Source organism: Ruditapes philippinarum, unplaced genomic scaffold (assembly GCF_026571515.1).
Source record: "Ruditapes philippinarum isolate M1 unplaced genomic scaffold, ASM2657151v2 ctg4374_1_1_1_1, whole genome shotgun sequence".
Lineage (NCBI taxonomy): Eukaryota > Metazoa > Mollusca > Bivalvia > Venerida > Veneridae > Ruditapes > Ruditapes philippinarum.
The window spans coordinates 36,137-49,280 of record NW_026855917.1 but is presented as its reverse complement, the minus strand read 5'-3'; the positions used below and the strand labels follow the sequence as shown (position 1 = coordinate 49,280).

The 13,144-nt window shown below is 35.4% G+C and overlaps 1 protein-coding gene across 1 annotated transcript in view; it reads right to left on the bottom strand.

The window, feature by feature from the left end:
• LOC132744801 (zinc finger protein 729-like) overlaps positions 1-13,144 on the bottom strand; it is a 49,342-nt gene that overhangs the window by 12,002 nt on the left and 24,196 nt on the right. The window contains exons 3-4 of the mRNA XM_060733577.1: positions 6,588-6,718; positions 3,728-3,904 (exon numbers count right to left, since the gene is read on the bottom strand). Of these exons, the coding sequence (XP_060589560.1) occupies positions 3,728-3,904; positions 6,588-6,718 (308 nt within the window). The remainder of the gene's footprint in view (positions 1-3,727; positions 3,905-6,587; positions 6,719-13,144) is intronic.

Here is a 13,144-nt window from a genome sequence, read left to right as displayed (position 1 = left end):
TTGCATTTCCTTTCAATGTGGTTGACCATTGATGAAGTTTTATTGAATTACTCTGTAATAAGTCCAAAAAGAGCTTCTTGAGCACTGCACTACCTCTCCTTGCGCTTGACCATTGAATGAAGTTTCATAGAATTTTAAGTTATGCACCTGACAAGGAAAATGAACAAAGGGAAATAACTCTGTAATTTGTCAAAATGGTGTTATGGTTCTTATGCATTACACTTCCCCTTAATGTGCTTGATGATTGTATGAAGTTGTATTGAATTCCAACTAGTAGTTTTCAAGTTATGCTCCGGACAACGAAAAAAAAACAAAAGGCAATAACTCTGTAATAAGGCAAGATGGAGTTATGGTTTTTGTGCACTGCACTTCCTCTCAATGTCCTTGATCATTGTATGAAGTTGTATTGCAATCCAACCATTAGACTTTAAGTTATGCTCCGGACAAAAAAAAAGCAATGGAAAAGTAACAAAGGGCAATAACTCTGTAATTACTTTAGATAGAGTTATGGTTCTTGTGCACTGCACTTCCCCTTATTGTGCTTGACCATTGTATGAAGTTGTTTTGAATTCCAACCAGTAGTTTTCAAGTTATGCTCCGGACAAGGAAAAGTAACAAAGGGCAATAACTCTGTAATTAGTCAAGATGGAGTTATGGTTCTTGTGCACTGCACTTCCTCTCAATGTGCTTGACCATTGTATGAAGTTATATTGAATTCCAACCATTAGTCTTCAAGTTATGGTCCGGACAAAAGAAAGCAATGGAAAAGTAACAAAGGGCTATAATTCTGTAATAACTTTAGATAGAGTTATGGTTCTTGTGCACTGCACTTCCCCTTATTATGCTTGACCATTGTATGAAATAATTTTGAATTCCAACCAGTAGTTTTCAAGTTATGCTCCGGACAAGGAAAAGTAACAAAGGGCAATAACTCTGTAATTAGTCAAGATGGAGTTATGGTTCTTGTGCACTGCACTTCCTCTCAATGTGCTTGACCATTGTATGAAGTTGTATTGAATTCCAACCATTAGTCTTCAAGTTATGCTCCGGACAAGGAAAATGCAACAGACGGCTGGACCGACCGACCAACCGACCACAGAGTGACTCCTATATACCCCCCAAACTTCGTTTCCGGGGTATAATTAAGTTTTTCCTTGATTCGAGTCAAGGTCAATTTAAGTTTGATATATATGACATAGTTACAGACCAGACACAAATGTGTGTACCTATAAACTCTAATTGTGATGTTAACCTTCAAAATGTAAGTGGGACCTTGACCTCTGAGGTAGGGACATGGTTCTAAAACACAAAAAATCATTTTGATGTGGTAGACATTTGTGCCAAGCTATTTCAAAATCTCTCAATGCATGACAAAATTACAGTCTGGACAAACATATTGTGTAAGTGGGGATGCACAGATGGACAGACAGAGGGACAATACGCTTATAAAATATTTGACCCTTAAGGTCAATGTCATTTATGAGTGCAAGTCAAGGTCTGTCGGTTAACTTTAAGGTCAATCCTAAAAGATTGTTTCGTTCAAGTTTGAAGACAATCCATTCAGAAACTTGAAGGGGTTATTGTCACAAAAACATATGTCTCCCAAAACAAGGTATGATACTGATCACTCCTGTGAATTTAAAACATAATCCTGCCAGCAGTTTGACCTTTGAAAGATGGACAAGATTTTTTTATTTTTGCTCTGGCAGCTATTTTATGCAGCGGAAGGAACATTCTGACAATATGTACAACTAGGGTTGGTACCGATCACTTCTTTGAAGTTTCACCGACATCCAGCCGAGAGTTTGACCTGTGAAAGCCAGACAAGATTTTTCTAATTATAGCTCTGGTGGCCATTTTGTGCAGTGGAGCAGAATGTGCAGACATTAGCCATTTTGTACAGTGGAGCAGAATGTGCAGACATTGGCCATTTTGTGCAGTGGAGCAAAATGTGCAGACATAACTGTTGATTTTTATCAACACTAGTCTATGTCAGTCAATCATTTTCAAGCACATTAGCAGCAAACTTTAGCACTTTTAAAGCAATTTTCAAGAGGGGAATCAAATTCAAGGACTTTTAAGCATTCTTTTATCAATTCTAAGCAAACACAAATTTAAGCGCTTTTTAAGACTGTACACTGTACAAACCTTGTTTAAAGTTTAAATCCATGTTTTGTGTGTGTTTTAACACTTATGCCTAAAATTTACCTAGCACAGGTTTTCAAAACCTAATCAATTTATTGCAAAGATTATGCTATGGCAAGTCATAACCTAATTGTTACTTTGACTTTTGCCCCAATGTCTTATCTACATAATAATCATATTAAAAGCTATACAGTTAAAAATAATCCCAAGAAAATATCTAAAATTTTGGCTCAATTAATCCAAACAACAAATCATCAGGGTTTATCTGCTGAACTTTTTCCTTTTATAATATTGGGTGTAAAGCAATAGCTGGCAAAAAGTACTAAATAAATATCAACTAGACCTATCACTGAAGGTGATAATTACCCCAACCAGCAACTTTGACTTTTTGAAAATTAAGTGGTCTCAAAAAAATTTGAACTCGACCTATAGTAATTGAAGTATCTACTGTGTACAAAGAATTATTTCAATTAATTGCAATCCCAACCAGGATCTTCATATAAGCTGGCTATACCCAAAGTTTGATTACAATATCTCATTCCTAATTTTGTAATGTCCTGAAACAGGGGGTACAAATGCAATACCAACAAGGGTCTTCATATAAGCTTGCTATACACCAAATTTGAGTGCAATATCTCATTTTTAACTCTAGTTATAGTTGATACAATTTTTCTATTTTTAGTAACAGTGACCTTGACCCCAGGGGGTCAAAATGCAATACCAACTAGGGTCTTCATATAAGCTTGCTATACACCAAGTTTGATTATAATAATATTATAATAACTCTAGTTATTGTCCGGAAACCATTTTTTTATTTTTAGTAACTGTGACCTTTACCTTGACCCCAGGTGGTCCAAATGCAATACCAACCTGGGTCTCCACATAATGTTGCTATATACCAAGTTCGATAACAATACCTCATTCCTCCTAACTCTAGTTATTGTGCGGAAACCATTTACTATTTTTAGTAATGGTAACTTTGACCCTAGTAGATCCAAATGCAATACCACCCGGGGTCTCCACAAAATTCTAGTTATCGTCTGGAAACCATGAAGTGGACAGACCGACGGACTGACCAACAGACTGACAAGCTGACTCCTATATACCCCCCACTAAAATTGGTTTGTGGGGGTATAAAAACTGTTACTATCATGTTCTTTCCATATTCTTATGATCGTTCTAAAAAAAGTTTTAACAATGATCTAGACTGTTATTCAACAAACATGAATATATCAAATTCATGCAATAAAATGTTCTGTAAATAAATATTACCATGTTTAATAATGTTGGATAATACCTGTTTGATTTAATATCACAGATATTTGTATTATCAACACTTTTTTTTCTTCAATTAAGTCACCTTGATATGATCTTTATTACAATAAAAACATTAATTCAGGTCATAACAGACATCCTGATATAGCTTCATAACCTTAAAGGCCAAAAAAACCTCTTTTACTAAATTTGAACATGGACCTATATTTAATGATATTTTATCTGTGTACCTATAATTATTACAATTACAGTCAAACATGTGAGCTTCTAGACCCTAAACTTAACATAAACAACTAAAGATACTTACTCTTCAATAATTTCACCTCTTCCTCTAGATCAAAGTCAATTTCTGATTCCATATCTCCAATCAAGCGCTCACTTCTCTTTGTATAATCATTTGCTGAAATTACTTTTAGTCTCTTCACATTAGATTGAGTCATGTGTGCTGATTTTGAATCCTTCCTCAGCCATGGACGAGTTTTCACTGTAAATAATTATCACCTTAAAATATCTCAGCAAAATAAACTTTCTATAGCATGCAAAATACCTACAAAAGGTTTTTTTTATAAGAGTTAAACAAATGCCTCAACTCTTGGATGTTTCGAAACTGTGTCAGAAGTTGTATGGTTTGAAAAATAATAGTCATGATAGTCCTTATAATTCTTTCACCTAACAATTAAGGCAACAACAGGCACTTTCAGTGGTACTACCATGAATGTCATTCAACCCTACTTTTTTAGTAGTAACTGTTATTTATGTAAACAGACTATCAATGAAGGTCATTCATACTACCACCTTAACTATTTGAAAATTAAGTTGTTTGAAGTCAGGACCTATATTTTATGACATTTTATTTGTGTACAATTACAGTCAAACCCTGGTTATTCGAATTGCCGGGGACTGAAAATTTACTTTGAACAATCCATGGGTTTGAATAATCCGAAATATTATGATAGACGAAAACTACTCCACTTTGGCCAATCATAGCAAAACTACCATTTACAACACATTTGTAAGGCAAATGTGTAAGGCAAAGGCAATCAATCGAGAGAAAAAATATTCAAGAAAAGATGTTTAAAAATAAAATTTAATTGGTATTGAAGACATAAATACTTGCATTTTATTCTACATATATAGCACATATAAAGTACTCGCTGTCATCTTCACAATAACAGTAACAACATCTGACCCGGTGCAGAATTTTTAATTTTCGGTAATTAAAGAGCATGCAAAGCCTAATTATCATGATTGTCTAAATACACACATGACTGTTGGGATTTGTCGCAAGTGGAATGGTCACCGAGTGGATCAGTGTCAATTAGTCAGGCTTCAAATAAAAGGTGTGAAATTCTTTTATAATTGTATAATCGGGACCGAAATTATACTTTTAAGTAGAAATTTGTCCATAGGACATGGGTGCCACCACACTCCACTGTTTTGTCAATCTTATGACTCTAGGTCAAATATATTTTGGGCTTCATGTGCCACAAGTTGAAAACTAAAAATCTTTTACTAAGTAAAGGGCAAGAACTTTACAAATACTGAATAAATTCACAAGGGAACACCAAGGTGCATAAGTACACATGCTGACCAACATTCTTGTAAACTTTCAGGCCAACAGGTCAAATACTTTTTGAGCTATGCATGAACAAGTTGAAAACTGTAAATTTATACTAAGTCAAGGGCAATAACTCTAATAAAACTGAAAAAAAAATCCACATGCAAAATCCCAAGTGCATAGCTTCAAAGTGATGTTGTTCATTATTCCTGCAAAGTTGATTGATTCTATTAAAGCACTAAAGGAACAAATAAGACAACATAATGAAAACAGTTTTTACTAAGTCAAGGGCAATAACTCTACTATATATATCCACATGAAAATACCAAGGTGCACAATTTCACATGCTGATCAACATTCCTGTATGGTTTCATGACTCTAGGTCAATTACTTTTTGAGCTACGTGCGACACAAATAGGGAATGGACAGACAGATGGACAGGATGGATGGACAAGGGTAAATCTAAATGCCCCCCTATAATGGGGGCACAATAACAAACGGCAATAACTGAAAAATTATGAAGGGTAGAGTTATCATTCTTGTGCACTGCACTCCTCCTAAATATGATCTATCCACCTATTGAGTTTTAAGATGATACCTCAATTACTTTTTGAGATATGCTCCGGAAAAAAGGCATCACAGAAGGACGGAGACTATTTCTACATCCCCCGCTGCCTTTAGGCAGGGGATAACAAGTTTGCAAGGGGACCTCCCAAAGATCTTTCCTGTAAAGTTTGGTTACTTTGCAGTCATTGGTTTTCAGATGTTGTTTACAGTAATTGTTGACGATGCAGGATGTTATACAATTGGGGATCACAATAGCTCAACATGATCACGTTGAGCTCAGGTGAGCTTAAAACAAGAAAGGTCAGTAGGTAAAAATCTAGGTTAACTGATATCAAAGTTCAATTTTACATCTTAAACTGTGCACATGGATCAAATTTCATAGCTAAAGGATAGAATAAGAGAATTTCATTAATTTTGATCTTGATGATCAAGGTCAATTAAAGGAAAAGGTCACGTCTGAATTATTCAATATGTTTGTTTGGTAGAAAGTCATGTTTTGTCCAAGTATAAATCAAATCCGTACATAAATAACAATAATGTGACCTTGACAGACATGGTCATTTAAAGCTCATCAATGAGTCAAGGTCAATTTGAGTTTGACATACATATAGGTCTTATCCTAAAGAATGTTTTGTATTAATATGAAGTTAATCATTTCATTAACAACAAAGTTAATGCCAATTACCTAAGTTAATCAATTACAGCAAAAAAACAGAAAAGAAATTTTTTTAATAATTTGATCTTCCAGGTCAAGATCATTTATACGCGGTGATGGCAACGGGAACACTGCCATAACTGTAACAATACCTCTATTTCTTTATGTTAAAAAAATCGTGAAAAAAAATTGCATATAAAATATAATTCCTGATTAGGGTTCAAGACAAATAAAAAGAAGTTAAGAGAGAATAATAAGATTTCCATTAGGTAACAAAGTCTAGTAAAGCCATATTGTAGCAAGACTTATATTGGCAAATGTTCATTGTCCTAAAGTCTTGCTGTTTAAATACAATGTATCAAATTAATGCAAGAATGGAAAACAAACCTGATGCAAAGTTAATCACACCTTTACATTCAAGGTACCTATGTATGCGGCTGATAGGAGTGACATCTCCACAGTCTTTGAGTCCTTTCCTTGCATGAGAGATACTCACATACCTAGGCTTCTGTTTTTGCCTGAAAACATACCATATCGTAAATGATTAACAGGCTAAAACTTCTTTTTAATACAACTGCCATAACTCAGCCAAAAAAAATCATTCATGTAGAAAAGACCTGTGTAATATGCGAAAGGACTTGACCTACCAATCAATCCTGTAAAGTTTTACTAGAATTGCATCAGTAGTTATGGAAAGTAGTTTGGACAAAACTTTAAAAAAATTATTTTAAAACTCATTAATGGGCTGTAAACTCTGACAAAAATCATTGAACCGGTTAATGCCTATGATATGCACAACTAGATTTGGTACTGATCATTGCTGTTAAGTTTATATAAAGTTGCACCAGTAGTTTCCGAGTAGTATGGACAAGTTTTGTTATAGGCAGACAGATGGACAGAGCCCATTTCTATATCCCCCTTTTTTCTTCGAAAAGGTGGGGGATAATTGAATCATATAAACCTATGATCTAAACAATAATAATAATCTTAAAGATCATGTAACACAAATTTTTTATGGTTTTATATCATAAATATGATGCTCAAATTAAGATTTATCAATTTTGTAAGTTCCAAAAAGCATTATTTATAAAGATATTACCAAATTTAACATTTCATGTAAATAAAGGGATGTGATAAAAAATTTATTTTCTATAAAATCTAAGTCAAATTTTTCAATAAAAAATAAATGCATATATTTTAATGATTACATATATATGTACAAATATTTACAGTACATATTTTACATATACTTCGATGTTTGAAAATTGTTTTATAAGCATAATTATATACATATATATAATTTACCTTAAGTGTGGTATACAACCTCAATATACATACAGGATCTTTAACAAAAATATTTCTAGAAGTAAAAAGTTTGATAAACAACTAAACATAAAGAGTTTGATAAACGAGAGGGCATGATTGCCCTAATATCACTCACCTCAATATAAATATCTTAATGAAAAGGTACAAGTAATATTGTAAACTAAAAGTGTATGCAGATATAAAATCTAAATCTTAAACTGTTATCATAAAGTTCATATTTGTATCTAAAATAGCAAATGTAAAAGCATTTCTGGTGGCTTTTGCTGTAACAATAGTTACTAAAGAAGTCACTGGTTGCTATACAAAATCAGTGGTTTCTTGGAAGTCACTGAATGCTATGAAATTCAATAATAGATTCACATGTTGATAAGAAAAGAAAATATTTGCTATGGATGCCACTAGTTGCTATGTAAACAAGAGCCATGTCAACATGGCCATCCCCCGCCGAATGTGTTTGCTCATTGGAAGAATGTATATGTAGTAGAGCAGAATAACTCCATTTTAAGGTCTTTTGGTAATGAAAACTGATGGCTATAGTGATTACAGATTTGAAACCTATGTGAATACTGATGGCTGAAAATAACAAAGGGCAATTACTGAAAAATAATGCAGGGTAGGTTATCATTCTTGTATGCTGCATCCCTCCTCAGTAAAATCTATCCACCTATGAAGTTTCAAGTTGTTACCTCAAATACTTTTAAGAAAAAAAAATGAATTGAAAAATTAAGTCTGAAAATTAACAAAGGGCAATAACTCAAAAATTATAAAAGGTAGAGTTATCATTCTTTGCACTGCAAACCTCCTGAGTTAGACCTATGAAGTTTCATAATGATATCTCAAAGGCCTTTTGAGTTATGCTCTGGACAAAAATTAATTTTGAAAAAAAACAAAGGGCAATAACTGAACAATTATGAAGGGTAGAGTTATCGTTCTTGTGCACTGCACTCCTCCTCAATAAGATCCATCCAGCAATGAAGTTTCAAGTTGATACCTCAAATACTTTTTGAGATAAGCTCCGGACAAAATATTATGAAAAAGAACAAAGAGGAATAACTCAAAAATTGTATAGGGAAGAGTTATCATTCTTGTGCACAGCATTTCTCCTCAATAATATCTATCCACCTATGACATTTCATGTTGACATCTCAAACACTTTTGAGTTATGCTCCACTCGGGTGAAAAATTAGGTATGAAAAATAACAAAGGGCAATAACTCAAAAATTATGAAAGGTAGAGTTATCATTCTTGTGCACTGCACACCTCCTGAGTGAGATCTATGCACCTATGAAGTTTCAAGTTGATAACTCAAATACATTTAGAGATATGCTCGGGACAAAAATGTCGGACGGAAGGACGGACGGAAGGAGACTATTACTATATCCCCCGCCGCCTTTTCGGCGGGGGATAACAAGAGGGCCCTAGAATGATCAAACTAATCCATCAAGAATCCTGACAAAGTTTCATGACAATTGATTAAATAAGAACTGTTGGAGGACAGTAAAGCTTGACTATTCTAAAAGTTGACACAAGGGTGTTTCATTGAGTATGATAATGCTTACCTATATGAATACATAAAATTGTCCGAAAAGGTACAAAGGCTTGTTATTAAGATGTTTTATCCAGTTAATCACTGCTTTATTATTATGAATGCATAAAATTGTTCCTTCAGTAGTTATGGAGATACCAGCTAACACGCAAAAATTTTACCTAGAACTTCTAAGCCCAAAAAGGGGCATAATTATGCAAAACAAGAACGTGTTTGTTAAACACAAATGCCCCCGGCTCAGATTCTTGTCAGTAAAAATATTTCAAAAAATGTTGACCCATTCACTCAGAAAATTGCCAAAAAAAATGTAAACACAGCTATAGAACTTGACAGGGTCATGGTGTTTTGTAATTGTGAACAAGGGTGCCATAGTCACAAAATACGCCTGTTTACGAAAGCTTTAGATGGAGATGGGGGCATTATGGATAAGTGTTATCTAGCAAGCAAGTTTTTATTCTTGGCACTGTGTTGTTAAATGAACCTTAAAACAAATCAGTAGGGAAGATATGCACAGGATGTGTGACCTTGACCTTGGTCGCAGGGACCTGAATTTTATGTGTCATGATAGTTACCATTTGTGCTACAATCCATCAATAAATGATGACTAAATGGTCCCTATACACATCTTCAAATTTTTATCTGAACTTTGACCTCTATGTGTAACCTTGACTTTGGTCGCAGGGATCTGAATTTTGCGTGCGACACTCTGCCTCACAATGGTGAACATTTGTGCCAAGTTATATTGAAATCCCCCTATGAATGTAGAAGTTTTGCTCCGGACAAGCGTTTTTCAATGAGCTCTAAGTGTGACCTTGACCTTTGACGTGGATCATGCATGGAGCAATACATATCATGGTGGTGAACATTTCCATAAAGTATTATAAAAATTCTTCCATACATGTGGGAGATATGCTCCAGACAAAATCTGGATATTTCATCATCTTTAGTGACCTTGACCTTGCATATATTGACCTAAAGTACATGTGTCACAGCCGTAGTCATGATAATGACCATTTGTGTTACAATCCCTCAATAAATGATGATTAAATCGTCCCTATACACATCTTCATATTTTTATCTAAACTTTGACCTCTGTGTGTGACCTTGACCTTGGCTGCAGGGACCTGAATTTTGTGCACGACACTCCACCACACAATGGTAAACATTTGTGCCAAGTTATATTGAAATCCCTCTATGCATGTGGAAGTTTTGCTCCGGACAAGCGTTTTTCAATGAGCTCTAAGTGTGACCTTGACCTTTGACCTAGAGACCTAGTTCATGTGCGTGACATGGCTTCTCATAATGGTGAACATTTCTATGAAATTTCATTAAAATCCCTCCATGCGTGTAGGAGATATGCTCCGGACAAAATCTGGATATTTCATCATCTTTAGTGACCTTGACCTTGTATATATTGACCTAAATTATATGTATCACAGCCATAGTCTTGATAATGACCATTTGTGTTACAATCCCTCAATAAATGATGACTAAATGGTCCATATACACATCTTCATATTTTTATCTGAACTTTGACCTCTATGTGTGACCTTGACCTTGGCCGCAAGGACCTGAATCTTGCGCGCGACACTCCGCCTCACAATGGTGAACATTTGTACCAAGTAATATTGAAATCCCTCTATACATGTGGAAGTTTTGCTCCGGACAAGCATTTTTCAATGAGCTCTAAGTGTGACCTTGACCTTTGACCTAGAGACCTGGTTCATGTGCACGACCCTGCTCCTCATAGTGGTGAACATTTCTATGAAGTTTCTTTAAAATCCCTCCATACATGTAGGAGATATGCTCCGGACAAAATTGGACGCCGCCCGCTGGTGACCTTGACCCAACTGACCCCTACCTCAATCCAAAGGAAGAAGACCATGCATGTTATCATCATACCAAATATAGAAAAACATCAATCAAAAAATAATGGCTGTATAAGCAAATGAGTAGAAATCTATTTTTGGCATCCTTGACCTTCACCCATTGACCCCTTGATCAAAAAGAAGAATAACATGTAAGTTATCTTCCTACCAAATATGAAATAATTCTGTAAATAAATTTAGGCTGTACTAACAAGTGTTAAAATCTATTTTAGCACTTGTGACCTTGACCCAACTGACCCCTAACTTCATCCAAAGCAAGAATACCATCCTACCAAATATGTAATAAATCTATCAATATGTGTACATATCTATTACTGACACCCTTGACCTTGACCCACTGACACCTTACTCAACTGAAATGAAGAATACCATGCAAGTTATCTTTCTACCAAATATGAAAAACATTTGTCAATAAATAAAGGCTGTATAAGCAAAAGTGTAAAAATCTATTTTTTAGCACCAGTGACCTTGACCCAACTGACCCCTAAATCCATCCGGAGAATTTTCTTTTTTATATTCCTACCAAACATAAGACATCTGTCAATAATATAAGGTAAATACACCTGTAAAAGTATAAAAATCTATTTTGACATTGGTGACCTTGACCCAAATGACCCATAACTAAATCCAAAGGAAGAGGACCTTCCTTAGCAATTGGTATTAAACATGAATGACATCAACTTAAAAATGAAGGCTGTATAAGCAAAAATATTTAAATTTGTTTATTACACAAGTGACCTTGACCCTAGGGACCCCTTACTCCATAAAAAACTAGAACTGCCACTATCATGGCGTGAATAGTCCCGCATACCACTTTGTCAGAATCAACAGTGGCCATTTAGAGCTCAAGGACAACCTCCCTGCCAAATCTGAGGTTACTAAGCCAGTGCATTGCTAAGTTATGTATTCTACATGCTTCAAATGTGAAAATGTCAAAATCAATACATTGCGGACAGGACATTCTTTAGCAATTGAGAAGAAAAGCATTTTTTTTGTCAAGGTCCCTGTGACCTTGACCTTTGACCCAGTGACCTCAAAATCAATAGGGGTCACCTTATAGTCATGATAAACATCCATGCCAAATATGAAGACTGTGGGTCAAAGGAATCTTAAGTTAATGGGTGGACAAACTTTTTGAAGTCAAAGTCCCTATGACCTTGACCTTTGATCCAGTGACCTCAAAATCAAAAGGGGTCATCTACTAATCATGATCAAACTCCATGCCAAATATGAAGACTGTGGGTCAAAGGAATCTAAAGTTATTGGGTGGACAAACTTTTTGAAGTCAAAGTCCCTGTGACCTTTGACCTGGTGACCTCAAAATCAATAGGGGTCATCTACTAATCATGACTAACCTCCATTCCAAATATGAACACTGTCGGTCAAAGGAATCTTAAGTTATTGGGCGGACAAGCTTTCTGAAGTCAAGGCCCCTGTGACCTTGACCTTTGACCTGGTGACCTCAAAGTCAATAGGGGTCATCTACTAATCATGACTAACCTCCATGCCAAATATGAAGACTGTGGGTCAAAGGAATCTTAAGTTATTGGGCGGACAAGCTTTTAGAAGTCATGGCCCCTGTGACCTTGACCTTTGACCTGGTGACCTCAAAGTCAATAGGGGTCAACTACTAATCATGACTAACCTCCATGCCAAATATGAAGACTGTGGGTCAAAGGAATCTTAAGTTATTGGGCGGACAAGCTTTTTGAAGTCAAGGCCCCTGTGACCTTGACCTTTGACCTGGTGACCTCAAAGTCAATAAGGGGTCATCTACTAATCATGACTAACCTCAATGCCAAATATGAAGACTATGGGTCAAAGGAATCTTAAGTTATTGGGCGGACAAGCTTTTTGAAGTCAAGGCCCCTATGACCTTGACCTTTGACCTGGTGACCTCAAAGTCAATAGCGGTCATCTACTAATCATGACTAACCTCAATGCCAAATATGAAGACTATGGGTCAAAGGAATCTTAAGTTATTGGGCGGACAAGCTTTTTGAAGTCAAGGTCCCTGTGACCTTGACCTTTGACCTTAAAATCAATAGGGGTCATCTACTAATCATGACTAACCTCCATGCCAAATATGAAGACTAAGGGTCAAAGGAATCTTAAGTTATTGGGCAGACAAGCTTTTTGAAGTCAAGGCCCCTGTGTCCTTGACCTTTGACCTAGTGACCTCA